The 26,799-nt window shown below is 36.2% G+C and overlaps 1 protein-coding gene across 11 annotated transcripts in view; it reads left to right on the plus strand.

The window, feature by feature from the left end:
• Positions 1–26,799, plus strand: part of LOC123529976 (FERM domain-containing protein 4A-like) — a 184,167-nt gene that overhangs the window by 81,894 nt on the left and 75,474 nt on the right. For all 11 annotated transcript variants that reach the window (XM_045310634.2, XM_045310635.2, XM_045310624.2 and 8 more), the window contains 4 exons: positions 2,278–2,373; positions 5,188–5,272; positions 10,350–10,429; positions 24,741–24,824. In XM_045310634.2, the coding sequence (XP_045166569.2) occupies positions 2,278–2,373; positions 5,188–5,272; positions 10,350–10,429; positions 24,741–24,824 (345 nt within the window). The remainder of the gene's footprint in view (positions 1–2,277; positions 2,374–5,187; positions 5,273–10,349; positions 10,430–24,740; positions 24,825–26,799) is intronic.

Genomic DNA, 26,799 nt, shown 5'->3' on the forward strand with positions numbered 1-26,799 from the left:
TTTTTGAGCATGTTAGCGGAAACAAAGAATTTTTTTTTTAGGCCTTATGAGCATATTAAATATGTCTATTTCTTTTGACAGTTCTTTTCTGATGTGGTCACCAAAGGTTTGAATATCGATCAATACAAAAGAAAATGTTATTGAATCTATTGTTAATGATTACCTCCCTTTTGAACCGCTGTTTATGATTACCTCCCTCTTTGGATCTTAACTATATACGTTTTTGCGTAATATTGAAAGTAGTGATTTTCTAACCACATAATTATTGGTATCATCTTTTTGGATAGCTGTTTCATCTGTTTTTAACATAGAGTTAATATGGTGGTTATAGAGTTAATAGCCTTACAGGGACAACAATGGATGTGGGTTTTTGATCATTTACATTGCCCTGACCAGAGGCATTGAAGCAATTATTGATTTTATTCTACTTTTAGAGTAATAATAATTTGTTTAAATGTTCCTAATGTGTAAATAATATTGCCTATAATATATGGGCTAGTTTGCAAGATTTTGGAAAAAGACCATCACCAACTGCAAAATAATAAAACCTGGTAGTTTGAAAAGTTATTGACCTCAAAAACAAAGCAGTTAGAATGTTTTATTGGCAGAGTGTGGTTATTACCAGTCTGTTAGTTCTGAAGTATTGACATATTCCAGATGTAAGGCATGTTATGATAAATTGAGTGTATCAACACAATATTGGATAGATATTAAATATATATATTTATAAAACACACACTTGCACTGTTTGAACCAGTGAACTTGGCTTTTTGACTGGTAAGATGCTATTCGTTGCTTTTAACTGAAGCTGGTCATTTACCACACCTTAGGTTATCATCTCAAGTTGAAATATCTTCCTCTCAATTTTCCAGATGTTCTTTATTCCCTCATAGATAACCGCTCAACCCAGGGGTCGTGGGTTCGAGCCCCACTTGGGTCATGACCATGCCTTCTCATTTTACACCAGTACAGGTTTTCCAGGAAGCAGACTAAAGCTTTCATCACAATTGAGCTAAAAGAAATAAGTATAAACTAAAGTTCTTTCTCAAGTTTAGATATTTCCCGCTAAATATGCCAGATGTTTTTTATATTCTTAGACCTGTTCCAGAGCTGAGACAAACCAACTCTCACAATGGTCTGAGAAACAATAGAAAGTGTAGCAAATTTTATGGGGAAGCATACTCAAGAGAGTCCCAAAAAGTTTCTACATTTTGATATTCCTGCATCATGTCTGGCTGCATACATGGTTCTAAACTATCTTAATTGAAGTTTGTTTAGTTGTTTCTCGCAATCAGTTGGCAGTCTGTTTGTGAACCAGTACTTGTGTGTTTGTGTCATATAATTGTACGTTGCCAGGAGTGGTTCAAACTTGCAAACATACTGTTGAAATCTGCCGAGTCACCTTATCCACTATATATCCTTTCCGCACCTGTAACATAATAAAACATATTAGCATCTGATGGCCCTTCATGCTTGCGTAGAATCAACATTTATTACACAAAATTAATCTTGAAATTATTTCTGAAATGAAGGTCTGCAGCTTTCAAATATGGAAATATCTTACATCCAAGGCATATACTGACACTTTCAGACAACATATATCAAAAAAGACCTTTTGAATGATTTGACGAAGTTCCAAAAATCTCCACATACCCTTGCTCTGTGATGGACCCCTTTGGGATTTGTGTTTATTCTGAGTTCAAATATATTTTTGCAGATGAAAAACTGACATGTTGTGCTAAAGTCCAGGTATTTTCAAATCGTTAGTGCTGAAAATTGACCCCCACACCCCCCCTATCCCCCGCCATTAGCAAAAAAAAAAAAAAAAAAAGCAGTCCACTGACATTTAGACAGGGTGACCCCTGACTATCGACCAATGCAAATGCGACTTTCGTTTATAAGTTTAGCCCGTCTTCTTTTATTTTCTTTGCTTCTGGAAATAGCTGAAGGTTGAGTGATGTCATTTTCTGTGTTGTCAAAAACATACCTATGCCTGGCTAGATTGCATGAAAATATGCCTGGTGTCCTAAGGATATCTGCTGCAACAAAATTGAATTGAATTTCCAACAAACCTGGTAGAAACATTGGTCTTACCATAACTGTTACAAGTTGTTTGAAATATTATTTTCCATTCAGATAGTAGTTTTCAACTTGAACATAAATTTATGAAAGTATGAAGGCAGATTCCATAAAACATTCTCCAAAGACAAATAATCCTATATGTTTGAAGGAAGTGCAGGTAGTTGAAATAAGTTAGAGTTGATTTTCTATTTTCAGGGGTCATTACAATTGGTTACATCAAGAGAAAAAAGTGTTGGAGCATGATTTACCTCGCAAACAAGGCTCCAACTTAGTTATTTCATTCCTAGTTAGGTAAGTTTTTTTTAGCCAAGGGGCTATACTAAATGCTGAGTGGAATTTAGTGTCTGTATAGTCTGAGATCCAATGTCTTGTAGCAGTAGGCAATTCAGATGTTTATTATGTTCCCTTTCAAAAAGTTTGCTTATGTCTTTTGGTTTTTGGCCAGTAACTGAGGAAGATTTGGACCAGTAGATGTCAAACTTCATAGGATGATTGCCTGTGATAAGCAGATGACATATTTTCTGTTTTGGGGTCAGTAGTATGAAGGTAAATGTCACAGTGCCCTCAAGACTGAAAGCAGTTTCAAATCAGTAATTGAGCCACGCCATGAGAACACCAACATAGTGCGTTTGCGACCAGCATGGATCCAGACCAGCCTGCACATCTGCGCAGTCTGGTCGGGATCCATGCTGTTCGCTAATGGTTTCTTTAATTGCAATAGGCTCTGAAAGTGAACAGCATGGATTCTGACCAGACTGTACGGATGCGCAGGCTGGTCTGGATCCATGCTGGTCGCAAATGCACTATGTTGATTTTCTCATGGCGCGGTTCAATTGTAAAATGCTTGAGCCTTTCACTATCAAATTTGTTGTGGCAGTCATATAAGGTCAGTAGATGATCCTTAATATGAAAAATTTCAAGGCCTCAGGGACCTGAAGATTAAAATACAGTTTTCTGTATAACTGGAGAATGCTCAAGCCAGTGGTCATTAAACTTAATGTGATGATTGCCTGTGGTCACTAGATGACGACTGTTTTACTAGGGTGCAAGGCCAAGGCGATAATGGCCTAGAGACGGAAGGTAGAAACTGATCAATGATTGGAAAACATTGGACCTATGGTTGTCAAACTTCATACGATGATTATGTTTGATCAGTAGTAGACCCAACTTATTTTAGGGTCAGTAGGTCAGATGTCAAGGTCACAGTGATCTCAAAATTGAAAGCACATTGTGATCAATAACTTGAGAACACAATCTTGAATCAATGTCAAACTTGTACTTGTACTGATTAGTTGTTTTTGGGATCAGTAGGTCAGAGGTCAAGGTCACTGGCCTTTAGGCTGAAAGTGTTTGGACCTACACATATAGAACTTCATAAGACTGTGGTATTCAGTTTTGACCTTATTACAGTAGGAAACAAACCGGCCAAGGTTCTTGAGACTAGAAATGGTTTCCATTAATAATAGAACATATGAGTTAAGAGCTTTAAACTTCTTAGCCCATATTGAATTGGTCACAACAGGTCCCTATCAGTAACTAGAAAATACTCAGGGCTAGGGCCTTCAAACTTTGTTGGATAATTGCCTTTGGTCAGTAGATGACCAGTCTTATTTTAGTGTCATAAGGTCAAAGGTGAATGTTGTAGATGATCAGCAGATAACTCCTACTGTATTGGGGTTGGTTGCCGTATCAAAGTCCAATGCTAGTGCATATGAATTATATACCAGTTAACAGTGAAATACAGTCATTTGGTCAGATAGATATACATGTACAGTCGAGACTGCCTTAGCGACTCCCTGTCATATGCGACCCTATTTTATGCTCCAGACGCAATTTACTATTAAAAGAGTCTGAATGAAGCAACCCCCTGCCTTATGCGACTGTGAAATAAGGCTCCCGAATTGATTATTAGACCGTTTTCAGCGACTTTGAGACGCTCCCTCGCAAGATTTTACACGACAGTTACCGTTCGTTATCTCGCATGAATTTGTTTGAGGCGAGAACTTATTTGTTTACAAAAAATGGCCGATGAAAAACATAAAAAAGAACTGTTTTGACATTAGAACAGCGTGTTAAGGCACATGAATTGCTCGACTGGAGAAAATCTGCATATAAAGTCGCTGAAGAATTCGGAGTCGTGCTTAAATTAACAGTGTTCCTGGTGAAACAAAAATATGGCGGTATTTAACAGGAAACAACGAAGTAAACACGGTTTAAAGATGCAGTCAGTAAATGAATAAATGTCAATGAACCATTAATACACAAAGAAATAAATATCATAAACCTCAGTGTGTATAAAATAGTTCTAATGGAACATTTGTATTTTACTGCTCCCCTTTTATTTTCTTGCCAGATCATGAGCTTAAATTTGTTTTATCAACATCATACGAATGATGCAAATTATTTTAAATTTATATTTTATCAATATGCAATTAAAGAAATAGTATTTAAACATTTTCCACTCCTACCTTAAAAGAGGCCTATATATAAGTATCCGATATACATGTACTTTAATTGGAAAAATATATGAAACCAGCGTCATCCAGTTAAGTGAGACTGTTTTAAGAGACTCCCTGTCATATGTGACCTTTTTTTGCTGCTTCCCAAAGTCGGTCTCTTAAAACAGTCTCGACTGTATGTGTTTTACGTAACTTTGTTTTACTTCTTCCTAAAACATAATCAAGCTCAAGTGATGATGAGCTTGTAGCCAGAACAAGCTGAACTAGGTAGAATGGTGCCTGAAACCTCTTTTTATATGTTCCAAAGTGTAAAAACTGTGGTTTAAAATGTCTGTGTAAAACAAAGTCGTCTGTTTTTGATTTGTCTTACATTATGTGAGCCGTGCCATGAGAAAACCAACATAGTGGGTTTGCGACCAGCATGGATCCAGACCAGCCTGCGCATCCGCGCAGTCTGGTCAGGATCCATGCTGTTCGCTTTCAAAGCCTATTACTATTAGAGAAACTGTTAGCGAACAGCATGGATCCTGACCAGACTGCGCGGATGCGCAGGCTGGTCTGGATCCATGCTGGTCGCAAACCCACTATGTTGGTTTTCTCATGGCACGGCTCATGTAATGCTGTATTTTGTTGATGTCTATTTCAGATTTTATATGGAAAGTATAACTCAGCTACGTGATACTTCTACTGTTGAACTTTTCTACCTCAATGCCAAACAATCAGTATTTAAGGTGAGAATAATATTTACTTTCATCTCTTTGCATAGCCTGCCTGCTTAGCTAGATATAGAAAGAGCAGATCTACAATTCATTGGGACATAGTTTGATCCCTGGCTGAAGTGTATGTTCTCTATGACAATTTAATAATAAACATTGTGTCAGAAGTCATTTCATCCTCCATGTCTGATTCATGTAGAAAAGTTGGCATTACTTGCCGAGAACAAGTTAATACTGGTACAGAATCCAGGGATACTGGTTAGGTTAACTGCGCGCCATTACATCAATGAAATAGTGTTGAAAAACAATGCTTAACCCAAAAAGCAAGACCAATTTATCTCTTTGCTACACTGAAATGTACTGAATTGTTAATCCTCGTCACACCCACCCGCTTAGCTCAGTAGGTAAGAGCGTTGGTCTACAGATCGCGGGGTCGTGAGTTCGATCCTCGGGCGGGGCGTATGTTCTCCGTGACTATTTGATAAATGACATTGTGTCTGAAATCATTAGTCCTCCACCTCTGATTCATGTGGGGAAGTTGGCAGTTACTTGCGGGGAACAGGTTTGTACTGGTACAGAATCCAGGAACATTGGTTAGGTTAACTGCCCGCCGTTACATGACTGAAATACTGTTGAAAAACGGCATTAAACCCAAAACAAACAAACAAACATAATCCTCGTCACTGTGGGTTTGAAATCACGCTTAGGATCTTGAATTCCTTGTGTGAGGAAGCTGTACATATAGCTTACAGAAGGTCTGTTGTTCTACCGAGGTGCTGGCCTGCGCCTAAAACAATGCACAGATTGGCACCTGGCGTCCTTCTCCAGCATCACAAGCTGAAAAAAGTCATTTGACCTAAATTGTGTCAGTGTGACTTTAAACCCAATAGAAGAAGAAATGAATATCTAATGCAAAAAGCTAAAGAAATGCTTATATTTATGACACTGGAAGACTTACTTGCTATGGAGATATAAAAATGTACTTTTTTAGGAATGTATAAGGTCCAAATATGGAAACATAGATTTATTGCAGTATTTTGCTTAGGAGTCATATTTCATATCCTTGTCTTTCCATTGTATCTTGTGACAAGGAAGCAGTCCAGCAATTAGTTGTTATAATGAAATGGGACATAATTTAGATGATGGAAATAGATAAGCTCTAACATTGAGAGAGATGTTCCTGACAAATTGCAGAGGTTGTAGGGCAGCAATTGGAAAATGATATATTTATTAAGCTAATTTGATATGATTTTAAGTAATACTCTGAATGCAGTTTAATGATTGGCCCTAATGATGAAGATATTTTCTGTGCTTTGATGAAATGTGTATTGATAAGCAGTGATTTTAGATGAAAGAATTTGGTTTGGTTTATAATTGATATTGATAAATGTTAAGATTAATTATAATTACCTGAAACAAGAGATAGAGAAGATAAATATAATGCATGTATTCCATCATTGAAGCTTGGGAAGCAATTAAATGCTCAAATTAAATGCATCAGAGATAAGATGACATTTATAGATTGACAGACATGTTCAAGATTCCAATAATTGTTGTGCTGCATTGCTTGTAAAACTCCATCCTCAGTAGTATGCAGCAATAGCACTTGACATCCTAATCAGTGTTGTTGTTGTTTTTTTCCTCACTTTTAGGGGAAGGAGGTCAGTGCCCTATGGAGGGGGAAAAAGATGTTAATCCAAAAAAAAGGGGAATTTTTATTGGTGTTGAAATAACAAAAAACACAGTTTTTTCGTGTAAGAATTGGCGTTGTGCGTCATGCTGAAGCGCTTTCATGATACTGATTTATCAAGGGAAATTACTCGTGTAATACCGGATGGATTGTTTTCTATATAAGAACAAAATGATTATAGTGAATTATTTTTATTATTGTTCAATTGATAGGCGATTTTTTTTTTTTTTTTTTTTTTTGGAGGGGAATTTTACGCATCTAGAAGGAAAAAAATCATACTATTTTGAGTGGGGAATGGAGCTGAATTTCGCAGAATATTTTGGTAAAAAAAAAAAAGAAGGCTAATGTTTGTTTTTTGCAGTGTTATGGTAGTTGACCCATATTTACAGTTGGTATCTCCGTCCTGTCTCGTATTCTTCATATTCTATTTCAGCATCCTTCAGATATAACAGAAATTTACTTTTTAATAACAATCGGTAATTTGCATATGGAGAATGCAGAGCTCCAGATAAGCTTTTGGTGCAGTTGGGTATTTACCCATCACTCTTTGTCTGAATTGAGTATTGGAAATTTGAATTGGGTAAAATTAATATCATTACCCAGCCTTTTCAGAAGTAATTGGGTATTTGCTAAAACAAATTGGGTATTTTACCAATCTCGCACTTACAATTGAGTATTTTTGCTTACAGTATACATGGTATATATCATTAAACAGGATTGACTAAGTACCTAAGTACTTTAATGGCGCCCTTCAATGTTTAATACAAAATGTATTTAAAATATACTGTTGTTTTCTTTTTCACTTTTAATGCAGTCGGAGATCAGTTCATCAGCAATATCCTGAACGAGGTGGTCACCGCAATATGCATTCTCCCAAAAGATGTCATCCAGTATTGGTGACACTACGTCGTCACAAACAGATAACTGTCATTGTTGAACAGCAAAATATCCCTCTAATTTGTTTGTTTGTGCTGCAACAGTGTTTTTTCTGCAACCTCCTTTACATTTTATCAGCGTAAAATTGTTTACAAAGCGTCTAAATAACACCGATCAGCCGGCTGAATGGTCCTGTGATTTTTCAGATAGATTGCAACCTGTTCTGCGGTAACGTATAAGCAGTCAATCAAATCTAGCGTTTAAGTCTCGTACCCGTTCTAGTGATAAGGAAAATGCGATACGCAAGCGATTTTTTACGAATTGGGTATTAGGAATTTTACTTGCGTTTCAGTACGCACACTGTATGAATTCAATTGGGTTTTCTGCAATTTCAATTGCGTAAATACGCAAATACGCAGCTTATCTGGAGCTCTGAGAATGTGTAATTGAACAGAAATTGTTGATTGGCATTGTGGGTCTGCTATTTTAACTATAGAAATTGAGTAAATTAAGGACTTTCTTTCTGAGCTGGGTTGACCTGGGACTTTCTGCAGTTCCATCCAAAGCTGGAAATCGATATAATTATATCATTTGATTAATTCACCATTTGAATAATTCATTAACTGAAAAAAGTGAATATTTCACACAAGTTAGACAGAATGAACATTGTTAGAAGAATAATCTTATTGTTCATAATGAAATGAACATGCTCTATATATGAAGTACTTGATCAAGATGAAAGTTAAGTACAGTAAAATACTGTTCTCTCAACATACAAGGGGATAAACAAGGTCCAGAGTGTCCAGTGATACAAATATAGAAAACCTAAGGTAAATGGCCAGTGACTACATGAATTTAATGAGCCCAGGTAATCAAATCATTACTGCACAAGCCAGGGATGTTTCACTAAGACCTTCAAAGATTTTATTGAAGAAGTGGAGCATTTTCTGCACAAGTTGTTACAATTACTGGGTGTTTTCCTTCTTGTAGTAATCTGATTTGTCTGTGTTTATAAACACAATCACTGGTAAGCAGGTTCTGTGGGAAAGTTGCAGCATCCAATCAGTGTACTAATTGATGCCAAGTACTGGCTGTTTGGACAGTCACTTCCACAGAAAGTATGTTCCAAGCAGGTCACATTAGCTCAACAAATTAATAGATAGAACATGTGGAAAATTAGGGGTGTGTTGTTCAGTATTCTCTGTGGCCCATGTTTAATGATTTTAGTTTGCCATAAGTTGCATACCAGCTGTATAATTAACAAGTCAGATATTAGAAGTAGTCTTATGTGTGGGGAAATCATAGAACAGCCACAAGAGACCCTCCTCAAAGGTCAAGGTCAGAATGGGAAGATTTGCTCTTTGCTTGCTTGTAAATGAAACAAGGAAGTTGTCATCTGCTTGCTGAGCTGGAGTTGGTTACTACAGGAATCCAGGAAGCTGGTCAGGTTAACTTACTGCAGTTTTGTAAATGATAATCATACTCAACACTCCGGTTACTAAAGTATTGCCATCCAACAAGCCTTTGCAAAATTTACTTAGCTTTACCTCAGCATCCATGTAAATATTAACAACCTGTGAAACTACCTTGCAACTGTGTTAATTTAGAAATTGTTTTAGAATTATTATACATAAGTATATACATCAAAAGCCATTAAAGTAATTGGGTAAATATTCTCATTCCGCCTACAGTGTTTCACAGAAGAACTAATTTGCAAAAGCAATTTGTGCAGCTAATTTTAAACTCATTCAGTTTACAGCCCAACAAACATTCTATGAATGTTGTTCTGTTGTTCGAGAAAAGGTATTCTCTGGTTGTTCTATGATAGCATTGTTTGTTGGTACAGAAGCAGAGTGATGTAACCAATATTCACCTGGCAGCCCAGGTAATTGACTGTCAAAATATCTTATCTTTACACCGATAATTCTCTGCAATTGTTTTTGTTGGAACCTTTTTTTTTTGCTTTTGCTCAGCCAGCGCTTGGAAATTTCTCAGAAATTAGTCTAATATTCTCATTGCTGTGGGCATGATTTATAGTTGTAATGAAAAAATTAAGGAAGAGCTTGAGATAATTGTTCCTTGGATATGATGCAATAAGAGAAATATTGCAGGATATAGTTTATAGTAAGTAAATAATCATAAATAAACATATTTTTTTTTTAAAGCTCATTATAGGAATTTATCAAAAAATGAAACAGTTCTGGTCCTAAGGATATGGATCTGAGATCAGTCTCAAAATAAAACTTTACCATTGGTCAATTTCTTGACTCAACTGAGATTCAACCAGTCAGGTTCTGGAATTTTGAGAATGGTTCCCAAACTTTGTTTTATAATCTTGAGACCAGGTTAAAGTTTAGTCAGAACTGAAAAATTGTCCAACTATACTATTGAAAAAATTGAATCAATATAACATCAAAGTGCTCAGTACTAATTGTCAGGAATAGATATATGACAAAAACCTGATGTAGATCTGACATAGTTGAGTGAGTATTTACACGATTTAAGATATTGTTTTGTGTATTACAGGGACAGATAGAATGTGATAGTGAAACAGTGTTTGAACTAGCAGCTCATGTTTTACAGGCCACAGTAGGAGACTATGTAGAGTAAGTAGTCAATTCTCCAGTTGTTATATTACCATCATCGTTTTGAGCTCCTTTAAAATGGGGAGGGTTGTACACAGTTGGATTTGTGCATGCCAGTCATGAAATTCAGTACTAAATCACTTACACATGTCAAGGCAACTTATTTTTAGCTCACTTGTCACATAGTGACAAGGTGTTCTTTTTTTTTTATCACCCTACGTCGGTCGTCTGTCAACAATTTCTTGTGAACATTATATAGACCACTTTATGCAATCAATTTTAATCAAACATGCACACAACTTTTAGTGGCATAATATCTGTTCCTTTCAAAAACTGGCCAGATCCCATTATGGGTCCAAGAGTTAAGGCTCATGAAAGTGTCAAAATTTGCTATTTTGGCTTTTGCAGCCATATAGCCACTTCATTTATGGTTTGATTTGACTTGCAAAATGTCTTTAACAACAATAGATCTTGGATTCCATAATAAATCCATCAGGTCCAATCATAGGTTCCAGTGTTAGGGCCCCTGATTGACCACTAAAGAGCCAAAATTTGTTAATTCTTACCTTGTGAACATGGTAGAAGTGACATTTTGCATTTGATTTGAACCACACTTACACATAACTTAAGTCACAATAAGATCTTGGTTCCTTTCGAAAACCAGCTAGATTCCATCATGGGTTCTAGAGTTTCTATTTTGGCCCTTTCAGCAATATAGAGGTTTCATTTATGCTTTGATTTGCTACAAACTTGCACAGAATGTTTATCTTGATGATTTCTAGGCCATGTTTGAAACTGGGTCACATGGGATCAAAAACTAGTTCACTAGGTCAGATCAAAGGAAAAGCTTGTTTACACCCTAGAGGCCACATTGATGACCCTATCTTCATGAAACTTGGTACGAATGTTTATCTTGATGATTCCTTTGCCAGGTTCAAAACTGGGTCATATGGGGTTCGAAAAATAGGTCTCCCAGTCACATCATAGGAAAAGCTTTTTAACACTTATGAGGCCTGATTTATGACCCTATCTTCATGAAACTTGGTCAGAATGTTTATCTTGATGATTCCAAGGCCAAATTCAAAACTGAGTCATGTGGGGTCAAAAACTAGGCCAGCATTCAAATGAAAGGAAAAGCTTGTTAACACTTTACAGGCCACATATCGAGGGTTCAACGCAATAAGGGCGTATCTACATATGATTATTATATGTAGATACGCCCTTATTGCGTTGAACCCTCGATATATGAGCCTATCTTTATCAAACTTGGTCAGAATGTTTATCTTGGTGATTCCCAAGGCAAGTTTAACAGGTGAGCAATATAGGGTCATAATGACTCTCTTGTTTAAATGGCATGGTCTATTTGCAGTCATCATTATTACCGTAAAAACTCGAATATATTACGTAGTTTTTTTACGATTTTTTCCATTTTCTCAAAGGGGTGCGTAATATACACCAAGGTAGAGCTTCAAACATTTTTCCCAGCTTGAAAACACGAAAATATTGGCGAAAATCGGACAATTTTGTCAACTGTCATGTGTTTACATTTTGGGCCATGCTTTGTTAGCCTCCTCTTGAAGAGCGTTTTATTGGGTGGATCTAAAAACACGTACAGAACAGAACCTCTGATTATATACAGACATCCCAACTTTTTCTGAATGCCAAGTGGGAGTTTTTGCTTTCCGAAGTGGGAGATTGAGGTGTTCAAGTGGGAGATTTTATACTGCGGTAATTATGTTCATGATAGCGAAGCTTTTAACAAATCTAATGATAATATAAACTTATTTGCCCTTATACAATCACTAGTCTTAAAAAAATTCACTTGTCTTTTTTTAATTATTCATGCATTTTTAATGTTTTGGAACAATAATACATGAAGCCTTCTGTGCAAAATTAAATAGTTATGGCACTTTAAACACTATGTCTAAATTCAAAACACCACTGAGAATTAAACCTGCACTTCTATTTCTTTTGTTGGAAAGAAGACTCCCCAGGTGAATTTTACATGACAAACAGTACAGCTGTTAGAACTGTAAAAACAAAATGTATATAGCTAAAAGAATAAAAGTTCAAACAATAGAAAATTTACTGTTTGATTCTCATCCCTGTCAACCAGTATTTAAAACCCCTGGCTCAAATACTTTTATTGATCAAAATTCTGTTATCCAAAATTGAATGTCCGGGTATTGTTACACTTTCGTAGATTTGCCTAGATCTCCAGTTAAAAGGATGTGTTTGACAAAATGTTATGATGCAAAGACAGTTTAACAGCATTTGATAGTAAGTGATATTAAAATTTACCATGACATTTCCTCTTATCAAAATAATTTAAGAGAAATGTTTTTTAAAACCTAGCAGGTTGACTCGGCGACCATCTACTTTCGATTTCAAAAAGTTACAGAAAAAGGTAAAGCCAGTATAATTTCTAATCTAAATTTGATTGAATTTAATTAGATATCTAATGTCTGGATTTTAATTATGTCCCCCCCCCCCCCCCCCCCCCCCCCCCCCCCCCCCCCCCCCCCCCCCCGAGACATATTGTTTTTGCCCTGTCTGTCCGTCCGTTTGTCCGTACGTCACACTTCATTTCCGAGCAATAACTGGAGAACCATTTGACCTAGAACCTTCAAACTTCATAGGGTTGTAGGGCTGCTGGAGTAGACGACCCCTATTGTTTTTTGGGTCACTCCATCAAAGGTCAAGGTCACAGGGGCCTGAACATTGAAAACCATTTCCGATCAATAACTAGAGAACCACTTGACCCAGAATGTTGAAACTTCATAGGATGATTGGTCATGAAGAGTAAATGACCCCTATTGATTTTGGGGTCACTCCGTCAAAGGTCAAGGTCACGGGCCTGAACATTGAAAACCATTTCCAATCAATAACTAGAGAACCACCTGACCCAGAATGTTGAAACTTGATAGGATGATTGGTCATAAAGAGTAGATGACCCTTATTGATTATGGGATCACTCCGTCAAAGATCAAGGTCACAGGGGCCTGAACATTGAAAACCATTTCTGATCAATAACTAGAGAACCACTTGACCCAGAATGTTGAAACTTCATAGGATGATTGTACATGCAAAGTAGATGACCCCTATCGATTTTGGGGTCACTCCATTAAAGGTCAAGGTCACAGGGGCCTGAACATTGAAAACCATTTCCGGTCAGTAACTTGAGAACCACTTGACCCAGAATGTTGAAACTTAATAGGATGATTGGTCATAAAGAGTAGATGACCCCTAACGATTTTGGGGTCACTCTGAAAGGTCAAGGTCACAGGGGCCTGCACATTGAAAACCATTTCCGGACAGTAACTTGAGAACCACTTGACCCAGAATGATGAAACTTCGTAGGATGATTGGTCATGCAGAGTAGATGAACCCTAACGATTTTAGGGTCACTCTGTTAAAGGTCAAGGCCACAGGGGCCTGAACATGGAAAACCATTTCCAATCAATAACTTGAGAACCTCTCGACCCAAAATGTTGAAACTTCATAGGATGATTGTTCATGCAGAGTAAATGACCCTTATTGTTTCGGGTCACTCTGTTAAAGGTCAAGGTCACAGGGGCCTGAACATTGATAACCAGTTCCGATCAATAACTTGAGAACCACTTGACCCAGAATGTTGAAACTTCATAGGATGATTGAACATGCAGAGTAGATGACCCCTATTGAATTTGGGGTCAGTCTATTAAAGGTCAAGGTCACAGTGGCCTGTTCATGTAAAATCATTTTTTGGAAATAACTTGAGAACCACTTGACCTACAATGTTGAAACTTAATAGGATGATTGGACATGCAGAGTACATGACCCCTATTTATTTTGAGGTCACTTGATCAAAGGTCAGGGTCACAGGAGCCTGAACAGTGACTTGAGAACCACTAGGCCACGAGTGTTGAAATTTAGCGGGATGACTGGACATGCCAAGTAGATGATCCCTATTGCAGCCAACCATCAGTGTCTCTTTGACTTTCGCTCCTGACCCCTATTGACTTCTTGCCTATAGGACTTTGCATTGGGGGAGACATGCGCTTTTTTAGCCCACCATCATCAGATGGTGGGCTATTAAAATCACTCTGCATCCGTGGTCCGTCCGTCCGTCATTCCGTCCGTCCGTCCGTCCGTCCGTCCGTTAACAATTTCTCGTTATCGCATCTCCTCAGAAACTACTGGGGGGATTTTGACCAAACTTTGTCAGAATGATGTATTGGTACCCTAGTTGTGTCCCCCTGAAAATCAGACTGGTTCAACAATTTATGAGTGAGTTATGGCCCTTTGTTTATTTCTCTATTTTACATAGATTTATATAGGGAAAAACTTTGAAAACCTTCTTATCTAAAACCACAAAGCCTAGGGCTTTGATATTTGGTTTGAAGCATCATCTAGTGGTCCTCTACCAAGATGATACAAATTATTTCTCTGGGGTCAAATATGGCCCCGCCCTGGGGGTCACATAGTTTATAATGACTTATATAGGGAAAAACTTTGAATAACCCCTTGTCCAAAACCACAGGGCCTTGGGCTTTGATATTTTGTATGTGACATCATCTAGTGGTCTTCAACTAAGATTATTCATATTATACCCCTAGGGTCAAATATGGCCCCGCCCTGGGGGTCATATGATTTACATAGACTTATATAGGGAAAAACTTTGAAAATCTTCTTGTCTAAACCACAAAGCCTAAGGCTTTGATACTTGTAATGTAGCATCATTTAGTGGTTCTCTACCAAGTTTGTTCAAATTATCGCCCTAGGGTCAAAAATGGCCCCGCCCCAGGGGTCACATGGTTCATATAGACTTATATAGGGAAAAGCTTTTAAAATGTTCTTGTCAATAACTACAACATTCAAATTTGGACCACATGTATATTTTTGAGTGGAAAGATGACCCTTGACATGAGTTGACCTTGATTTTGACCTAGTGACCTACTTTCACATTTCTGTAACTACAGCCTTCAAATTTGGACCACATGTATATTTTTGAGTGGCAAGATGAACCTTGACATGAGTTGACCTTGATTTTGACCTAGTGACCTACTTTCACATTTCTCAAGCTACAGCCTTCAAATTTGGACCACATGCATAGTTTTGTGCACTGGAAAAAACTTTGACCTTGATTTTGACCCAGTGACCTACTTTCACATTTTTGAAGGTACAGGCTTCAAATTTGGACCATATGCATAGTTCCGTGTTTCAAAATGAAATTTGACATTGATTTTGACCTAGTGACCTACTTTCACATTTCTCAAGCTACAGCCTTCAAATTTGGACCACATGCATAGTTTTGTGTACCGAAAAAAACCTTGACCTTCACATTGACCTAGTGACCTACTTTCACATTTTTAAGGTACAGGCTTCAAATTTGGACCACATGCATAGTTTTGTATTCCGAAATAAAATTTGACCATGATTTTGACCTAGTGACCTACTTTTACATTTCTCAAGCTACAGCCTTCAAATTTGGACCACTTGCATAGTTTTGTGTACCGAAATGAACTTTGACCATTACATTGACCTAGTGATCTACTTTCACATTTTTAAGGTACAGGCTTCAAATTTGGACCACATGCATAGTTTTGTATTCCGAAATAAAATTTGACCTTGATTTTGACCTAGTGACCTACTTTTACATTTCTCAAGCTATAGCCTTCAAATTTGGACCACATGCATAGTTTTGTATACCGAAATGAACTTTGACCTTTACATTAACCTAGTGACCTACTTTCACATTTTTAAGGTACAGGCTTCAAATTTGGACCACATGCATAGTTTTGTATTCCGAAATAGAATTTGACCTAGTGACCTACTTTTACATTTCTCAAGCTACAGCCTTCAAATTTGGACCACTTGCATAGTTTTGTGTACCGAAATGAACTTTGACCTTAAGATTGACATAGTGACCTTCTTTCACATTTCTGTAGCTACAGGCTTCAAATTTAGACCACATGCATAGGATTGTGTACCGAAACAAACTTTGACCTTGACATTGACCTAGTGATCTACTTTCACATTTCTCAAGCTACAGCTTTCGAATTTGGACCACATGCACAGTGTTGTGTACAGAAATGAAATTTGACCTTGAGGTAGTCAGTAAGTCTTGAAATTTGGAACACTCAAAAATGGCACATTGGTGGGCGCCAAGATCACTCTGTGGTCTCTTGTTACAAAAGCATTTTCTAGTTTCAATTGTGACACATTAATCAACACCTGGCTTTGTTAAATCGTGTAATAAACAATAATCAGCACGGGTAGAATAAGGTGCGAAAATATCTGAAAGCTGTTGTTTACAGACTCGTCAGTAGTGATACAGTATCAGATAGGCGCAAAGAAGTGGATTATTTCATAATTTTTGTGGGTTTTTTTGTTGTTTATGTTGTTTTGTTGTTGTTTTTTTTAATCGGGAGATTGAGACTTCTGATCGTGGTGATCGGGTTTTACAACCAGAATCGGGAGAAACCCGTTCGGATCGGGAGAGTTGGTATGTCTGTATATATGGTCTCCGTAAAGTTGGTTTTGTTTGTGTGTTTAAATTTTTTGTATTTGTAAATTTAATTGATAAGTATCGTACATATCCAGAGCACCGGATAATGTGCCAGTATAATAATTTGGTAAAATACAAAATTTCGCGGACCGGGTTATAGGTGTTTGATCATTAAAATCATTATCTTTCAAGGATGCTCAAATGAATTGCAATTAAAGCAGATTGTTTGTTATTTCTTTATTTCCTGCAAATTATTACTGATCAATACAGCGGCTCGTATATTGTTAAACAAACATGCTAATTAACTGTGATTTTCTGGTTTGATGTACCCATAATTATGATGTCGAGTATATGAGATGTTTGTTTGCACGTCTGTTAAAGTGTACTAAGGTGTTGACGGCTTGAGAAAGTTCTCAAATACTTTAGAAAGAATTTGTCTCTCAGATATTGTCACTGCTGCCTATAACCGATTATGCAGCGATTGCGATTTTCATGAGAAATCGTTTTTACGCATGCTGCTAATGGCCGATTTCGAGTTTGTAAACAACGTTTTCTGACTGATTTTTCGATGCGTAATATATTCCAATGTAAGCATTTTTCCCAAGATTTTGATACAAGATCGGGGGTGTGTAATATACATGCAAGCTTAATATATTCGAGTTTTTACGGTATATACAGTTAATATGATCAGTTTTCAATTTTCAACATATGTTTTACACAGTGTGGTATTATACTTTGGAGTACTCTGAAAACATCCTGTTTCCTTATCAGTCATTTAATATTTTTTGTACAGGAAATAGATCAGGTTCAATGAAAACACACTGGATGGTGTATGAAGAGCTCTAAAATTAACTTAATTGCTTCAGAATTAAACAAGTACTGGCTTTTTGCAGTCAGTGGGTTAGGTTAATTTACCAGAAACATTCAGAAAATTCTAGTTAAGAGCATTGCATGGTGTCTTTTTGCAAAATGTGTCTAGCAAAATGATTTTACCACATAATACATTTTCCAACAAAAAACTGGGTCATAACTATGTTTTGAAAATAAGCTGATTGATGTCCTAAGAAAAATATAAAATAGCTTATAGAGCAATATAATCAGTATATAAAAATTGCCAAAGCCTAATCTCAAATATTATTTGGAAATTTCTCACTTGGATCAGGTAGCTCAAACAGAAACAGCTCTTGACTTGTTGACAGTTACCAAAAGTTGCTACAGAATGAATTAATATAAGTCTGTTCTGGTCTCTGACTTCAAATCACTTGTGTGTCACCACTGTTGGTTCCAAACCTCATTTTGGGTTTAGAATTCTGTTATGTGAGGAAGCTATCTATCTGGTTATACCCCCACAAAACGAAGTTGTGGGGGAGGGGGGGTATATAGGAGTGAGCTTGCGGTCGGTCGGTCTGTTGGTTTTCATGACTCGTGAAAGGCTTGACCGATTTAAATAATGTTTGGTACACAGGTGTAACATCAGAAAATACATGTCAAGTTCAAATTTGAGGTCAGTAGGTCAAAGGTCAAGGTTACAGTGCCCCTGAACAGTTAAATGGTTTCTGATGATAACTTGAGAATGCTTGGGTATAGGATCATAAATTTTGGTACACAGATGTAACATTATGAAATACAGATCAAGCTCGACTTTGAGGTCAGTAGGTCAAAGGTCAAGGTCACAGTGACTTGGAACAGTTAAACGGTTTCCGGATGATAACTTGAGAACACTTGGGTCTAGGATCATAAATTTTTGTACACGGGTGTAACATGATAAAATACAGATCAAGTTCGACTTTGAGGCTAGTAGGTCAAAGGTCAAGGTCACCGGTTTCCATATAATAACTTGAGAACGCTTGGGCCTAGGTTCATGAAAATTAATAATGAGGTTGGTTATGACCAGCAGATTACCCCTAATGATTTTGAGGTCAGTAGGTCACAGGTCAAGGTCACAGTGACCCGGAACATTTAAATGGTTTTCGGACAATAACTTCAGCATGCTTGGGACTAGGATCACGAAACTTAATAGGGAGGTTGGTCATGACCAGCAGATGACCTATATTGATTTTGAGTTCCAAGGTCAAAGGTCAGAGTGGCCCAGAACATTTAAACCTTTACCGGACAGTAACTTGAGAACACTTGGGCCGAGGATCGTGAAACTTCATAGGGAGGTTGATAATGACCAGCAGATGACCTTTATTGATATTCAGATCAAAGGTCATGCAAGTTCAGCTTTGACACTGACTTAGTTCTGTGACAAGGCCATATTGTGGCGGTATAATTCGTCACTCCTGTGACAACTCTAGTTTATGAATGATTGTTTGTTCTACCCAGGTGCATGCCCTTGCCCAGAGAGGAAGCTGGGGTGTTCTTGCACCATCAGAAGCCATTAAATTATGATATGACGTATAATTATGTTTGTTAGCACAGGTCATGTTCTGTTGATTGTTCAAAATATTGATGAGTAAGATATGCAAATATCAGAGTTTAAAAGGATGTTAACTCACCATTGATGCAAACTTAACTCAACCTTAAATGAAATAGGTCTCTTTTGCTAGAATTACATAAATTTGATTAAGATTGTAATAGGCCATCTTTTACTTGATTGTTTTCTTTTTTAGCTCGACTACGAAGTATAAGGAGAGCTATCCTACACGACCCAGCGTCAGCGTCTTTCCACGTCCCCACCTTGGTTAAAGTTTTTTTTTACACTTTCTCTTTTTTTTCTCATCTCTGTAATTACTTGATGGATTTGATTCAAACTTAAATTGTTATTCCTCATCATCACCCACATCATCTGACATAAGGGCCATAACTCAGGCACCAATATTTCATGATTTATTTCCCCTTTCCACTAAGATTTTCAGGTTAAACTTTTGATGCACTTTCACTCTGTCTCTTTTATTACTGAATGGATTTGATTCAAACTTAAAATAGTTGTTCAACATCATCACCCACACCATATGACACAAGGTGCATAACTCTGGCACAAATTTTTCATGAATTATTCCCCTTTTTACTTAGAATTTCAGGTTAAAGATTTGATGCACTTTCACTCTATCTCTGTTATTACTGAATGGATTTGATTCCTACTTAAAATAGTTGTTCAACATCATCGCCCACATCATATGACACAAGGTGCATAACTCTGGCACCAAATTTTCATGAGTTATGCCCCATTTTACTTAGAACTTAAGGTTAATTTTGATGCATTTTCACTCTGTTTCAGTTATTACGAAATGCATTTGATTCAAACTTGAAGTAGTTGTTCCACATCATATGACACAAGGTGCATAACTCTTGCACCAATATTTTATGAATTATGCCCTCTTTTTGCTTAGAATTATATAGTGTTTTGATACACTCTATCTTTACATTTCTTATTACATAATATTTTTGACACAGACTCAAGCTATTGTGCAATATCTTCATCCACCATTGGAGTCATTAAACCCTCCAGTGTGTAAAACAAGATATCTTGTGTCCCTGGTGTTTAATAAGGAAACTAAACATTGCATCATCCCTGCATCTCAGTTTAATGTGATATTCTCCTAGGGCATACACTATCAAATCAGGAACATAAATTTATAGCAATATTGCAGGCACCAGATCTACATTATGATGTTTTATGGACTTGTATCAAGATTTTACCAATAAAATGCACATCTCCTTAGGACAGATTGTGAAGATGGATGCAATTCAGTTTACAAGTTTTCTTACTATTCTTATCGAATTTGCATATAGTTCTATACAGAAAAACGTTTTGTATGCAAAGCTGATACACATCATGTTTTATGTTATAGAGAGAAAACATGCAAATAGATGTCTGAGCCAAGTGCTTCGGAAAGGCTTACATAGTTTGCACTATTGAATGATCTATACTTTCTCAGAATCTAGATGTCCATTATAACTTTCTTGCATTCCAATCAGTATAGTAGATGTAAGCTTGAAATGGGACAAGATTCAGACATGTCTCAGACAATAGTATTTTCAAATACTGAGCAGAATCAATATGGGAACTGTTCTCTGATTGTTTGATTGTATTTTACCATGATTAGGATAGGAAATCCTGCTGAAACACTTTCCCTGTATAAGAGTCAGAATCTATTAAATGTTACAGGCATTAGGAAAAATGCTTACTCAGCATTTTAACCAACTGTCCTTCACTGGTTCATTCACATGAATAAATCAGATGAAGAAAATAGATTAATTCATGGAAGAAATGCAGTTTATTGGTAGTCTTTTTGGAGTTTATCATGGTTCGCACAGGTCCTTGAAAGTCCTTGAATTTGATCCCAAGTCCTTGAAAAGTCCTTGATTTTTTTCTTCCAAAAAATCCCCTGAAAAAGTACTTGAATTTTGAAAAAAAGGTGGAAAAGTCCTTAAATTTTGCTAAAAACGGGGGTGCAATCGTATTGTAGGGGAAAAATACAAAAAATAAATAATAAATAAATCAAAACGAGCGAAAAACGGTGTAAAATAAAAATACATGCACACCCACGGAGGGAACGCTAGTTGAACACCGTTTCAGTACAGAAGCTCGGTACGGAATAGCGATTTTCACAACGTTAAAATATTATGCGCAAGGTCATTGTAGCGTGACTTATCAGCAACAATGAGTGGCCCAAAAAATAAATGTAGTTTCGCCAGTAAATGGCTTACACAGGATGATTATTCATCGTGGTTAAAGGAGTTTAAGTCGGACAAGCATAAGTGTATTTACACTTTGTGTGATAAGGCAAATGCTATGAGACGAGTGGCGAAAGAAAAACAAGAAGAAGTGAAGTCCCTTGAGGACAGATTGAAAACTAGTCTTGAGAGCTTGAAAGACTTATAAGAAACATGTACTAGTATGTATACAGGCAAATATAGCTCATAAAAGGTAATCCCATTGAAGATCTCATAAAGGTTAAGATATGCTATTGTAGCTTATGGAAAATAAAACTGTTCTGTAACTTTTCTTCTATCATAATGCCTTATGAAGAGCATAAATGGTTTTGTAATTTAAGATTTAAAGCGATTAAAATAGTCCTTGAAAATCGATAGAGTCCTTGAAAAGTCCTTGAATTTTTTTTGCCCCAAGTCCTGTATGAACCATGGTTTATGTAAGGTCAAAGGTTTACCCTTTCACTATCCATAACAGTAGCGGGGGGAATTAGCTGTCTTTCAGGCTGCCTTGTAACCAGAAACATTTAGTGTGTTATCTACTAAAAAGCAAAGATGCTGCTGGACACCACCCTACTCCTTTACGCCAGGCATTGGCTTCTTAATCCAGGAAACATACTATGTCCATTTATATAGCACAGATCTATATTTTCTGTTGATGAGAGTCAAAATTCTAAAAAAAAGATCATTTTTAGCCTGTCTGATTTTTTAAAAAATCTACGAGGTATTGTAGTCACTTGATCGTCGGTGTTGGTTAAATTTTTGTTTAGGTCCACCTTTTCTCAAAAACCATAAGAGCTACAGCTTTGAAACTTTGCACACTAAGTCTTGTAAGCATCATTAGGTGACTGAGTAGGCCTAGAATCATAACTCTGATATGCAATTTGTCAAAATTATAGTCCTTTTTGTACTTAGAAAATTGAGTTTTTTTGGTTAAAATTAAAATTTGAGTTTCTTGGTTAAAATTTTTGTTTAGGTCCACCTTTTCTCAAAAACTATAAGAGCTACAGCTTTGAAACTTTGCACACTAAGTCTTGTAAGCATCATTAGGTGACTGAGTAGGCCTAGAATCATAACTCTGATATGCAATTTGTCAAAATTATAGTCCTTTTTGTACTTAGAAAATTGAGTTTTTTTGGTTAAAATTAAAATTTGATTCTGGTTAAATTTTGTTAGGTCCACCTTTCTCAAAAACTATAAGAGCTACAGCTTGAAACTTTGCACACTTGTTGATCATCATTAGTTGACTATGTAGGCCAAGAACCATAACACTGATTTGCATTTTGTCAGAACTTTGGCCCTTTTTGTACCTAGAAAATTGAGTTTCTTGGTTAAAATTGTTGTTTATGTCCACCTTATCTCAAGAACTATAAGAGTTACAGCTCTGAAACTTTGCACACTTGTTTATCATCGTTAGTTGACTATGTAGGCCAAGAACCATAACTTTAACCTGCATTTTGTTAGAATTACGGCCCTCTCTGTAGTTAGAAATTCTGAACTATAACTCTTTTCTTACATACTGGCCAGTACTTCTTGAAACACCTTGTCATTAATGGCGTCAGTCCATAAGTCAAACACCTACAAATAAATAAAATTCCTCATATACCTGATGATAATCTTAAAAGTCTGAAATCAACAAATTCTTAATATTTTTTATAGAAGATCACACAAAAAATACTCTGATTTGATTGAATTCTGATACTGTATGATATTATACTTTGGCATTATAGGAAGTGTAATTTTCTACTCCTTGTTTATTTGTGGATTTTCTTTGTTAGATCTTCAGATATAATCAAATGAATTTGATGAAAACTCTGTCATTAATCTGATTGTGAGGCATTGTAAATACTAGGGATGCTGCTGTTGTGGCAATGCTAAAACTCTTTTGTGTGCTTATTTAATTTTCTTGAATTTGAAATGATTATGACTTTCAGGGACTCTTGTAACTTTCAAAAAACAGAACTGTTTTTGTTTTGTTTGCAAGTCCCAAAAGTCTTATAGTTTCTGTATTTATGTTAATTTCTGTTCCCCTGCCATTGAAAACTGGCATGAAAGAAATTTTAATGGGTGTATAACTTTTGACAAGTGTTTTATCAGAATTCCAATTATGCTATTATCATATACTTGAGAGAAAACAATTGACACTTTCAACTTAAAAATCTAGGCCTTATAGTTTTCTGATATCTTTATTGATTTATTCAAAAGGTTGTAAATTTTGTAGATAACAATAAATAAAATTTATACCTAGGGAAAATAATTCTTCTAAAAATGACTTTTCACTTTTTAAGCTTATTTTTATGTTACAATTTGATAAATTGTAGATGTATAACAAGATATTGTAAATTTTGCAGCATTTTATATTTTAATGAGCAGTTATTTAAGAGGATTTAGTTAGGTCGTCTTCTGTTTTGATATTAATTAAAGCTGTCAAGTCGCAGGCATAAAATTGAGAAGTTTCACTTTATAATCGATATGCACGAAAATTTGGGAATGTCTTAGCAATAAATTTCTGGGTAAAGTTTAAAATCAATTCTTTAATTCAGGAGCAGGCGTGGGGGCAGATGACATATTGCTTTGTAGTGGCCTAATGAAAATCTGTGTGTGCTTCTTGCATCATTGACGGAGGACATCCATTGTTTTTTCAGAGATTCTCATTTGGGACCATGTAACGTATGGTCTGATTAATTAAATTTGGGGATAGTGTTTGTGGAATCTATAGGCTTTACTGCTTGACTACCTATACATGAAAGGAAATTTATGCTTAGAAAGGAATAATGTGATGTCAAGATAATAAAATATGGTACTCTAGAGAATTTGGTTGCTTTTAGTGAAATACAAACCAAGTACTTACCAGGAAAACTGTTGTTTTATATACACAGCCAGGAACAGTTGTTAATTTTATTGGGGATAAAGATTTGTTACTAGTTATACCACTGAAGGAATGATTACAGCTTACAGGAAAATCATTGATCGATTATTGGAAGTTACATAACATACGCTGCATGAGAACTGGTTCATGCTTGTTTGTAAATAAGCAGTGACATTCCATACACCAATACTACTGTGACATTCTGTACATACAAAACTACTGAAGCATGTTTGAAAGTGAAAACAGGATGATGTTAAATGATCAGTAATATTTGGAATACTGGATAGGTAAAACAATGATTTTCTATATGATTTCAGTGACAATACAACAAAAGCAGACTTAAAGAAGCTTCCCTTGATCACAACAAGTGCCCTTAAAGAACACCCATCAATACAGTACTGGTGAGTAAACTTTATATTTCTTACATCAACATGTTGAGATGTCCTCCATCAGCTCTTTTGTAGTAAACCTTGCTATGACATAATTTTTCTCAAAACGGGCATGTTAAATTGTTTAATTTGTGTGTGACTGTAATGGAATTTTTTGAGCCATAGCCATCTGAGGTTCTCTTTGACTGATTAGAGGGATTTCTGAATATAACCAGGGATTTTGGTAGTATCATTAAAGACATTCAAGCATTTGCTCTCAGCAAATTTACATCCTGCATGAGAATGTTTATGAAAAGCAATGTTGATTTTTATGGTACACTATCAGCCTCTCAGGTCAGTTATTTCATTTTCAAGGAAGGATTGCGATTAATATAACAAACTTGTGTACTGCCACATTCAGTATTCCTCAGCAGACCTGGCTAGACCAAATACAGAGAGCTCTGTTACAAATTCCAGCACCCACGATGAGGCAGTTGGTCTCTAGGAATATTTTGATCAGGTTTACTTTCTGCTTGCTCTGCCTCTGTTTCATGTGGAGTAGTTGTCTGCTGCTAAGCTAATCATAGCACTTTATACAGGAATATTATAGCTTGGCTGACTGCCATTCCATAATACTGAAATACTGTTTTACCCAATAGGTTTCTAAAGATGAGTTAATTACAGAGGATGTTGATAGAAATTCTTTGTCTGACACGGCCAATAGGAGAGATCGTGTTTGTATACAAATTCTATTTTTAGAACTGATAAGACAGTGATCGGGTGGGCAGAAGCCGACCGTCCATGTTTTTTGTAAACAGTGATGTTTTTCTAACGGTCTAAACTTTCTTAAACACAAATTACATAAATAATTTTTTGATCAATGGAAAGGTTATAAAACAAGCAATTTATTGATTACTTTTAATTGTTATTTCGAAATAAAATGGATTAATTATGAACGCTTAACTTACACTGTTTTTCTAAAGGTTGTGAAAATCACTACGCCGCTTTTAAAATTATATGTCATTTAAAACGGTTATTCATTGAAAAAAGATATTTGGATACAAAAATATGAAGATTGTTAGTATTTCAAATCTTTTTGAATTTTGAAAATCCATAAATGAGCAAAAAAGTTATTAAAAATTAAAAATTCTGATTCAATACGCAAACGGTGTTAAAATCATTTGTTTTGCCAACCACCAGATAAACAGATGTTAACGCGTGACGTCACGGCGATCTCTCTTATTCAGTTTAATCTTTATTTTTCTTGGAGGCCATCTTAGTAAGGATTGAGTCTGACAGTAGTGCTTTTTTCTTTGAAAAGTTGACCTTGTGATATCTGTACAAATTTCTTTTGAGCATATACTGTGAATTTTAGCAAAATGTCAGATCTGGGGAAATTGATGTAAATTGCTGTTATTAGCATTAAGTAGTGCATGGGTTTCTACACAAAGTGGATAGATAGATAGTGAATTTTAGGAATTGCTGTGGTAGATATGTTATAATGTTTGAAAGTGTTGAAGGGTGATACATTGTTTTCAAAAGTATTTCATTTATATACAGTAGTCTGGTCTATCACTTGTGTTTCTGGATTCCTTTTAATACTAGCATTTCCTTCACATGTAACTGGCATCTTCCTACATTTGTTTGCAGTGAAGGCCAAATATTCTTTTAGAGGTACTGTTTTTCATCTGTCATCACAAAGTATATGCACCACACCCTGGATTAAAAATTACAGCTGTACCTAATTGTGTCTATTCCACTAACTGGTTCGCAGGTCTTGATCTGTACCTAGCTCTGCCTGTATTGCTACCTGATTCGAAGTCTTTTGCTATACCTAGCTCTGCCTAATCTGCTAACGGATTGGAAATCCTTTTCTATACCTAGCTCTGCCTGATCTGCTAACAGATTGGAAATCCTTTTCTGTACCTAGTTCTGCCTATTCTGCTAACAGATTGGAAATCCTTTTCTGTACCTAGTTCTGCCTATTCTGCTAACAGATTGGAAATCC

Source organism: Mercenaria mercenaria, chromosome 13 (genome assembly GCF_021730395.1).
Source record: "Mercenaria mercenaria strain notata chromosome 13, MADL_Memer_1, whole genome shotgun sequence".
Lineage (NCBI taxonomy): Eukaryota > Metazoa > Mollusca > Bivalvia > Venerida > Veneridae > Mercenaria > Mercenaria mercenaria.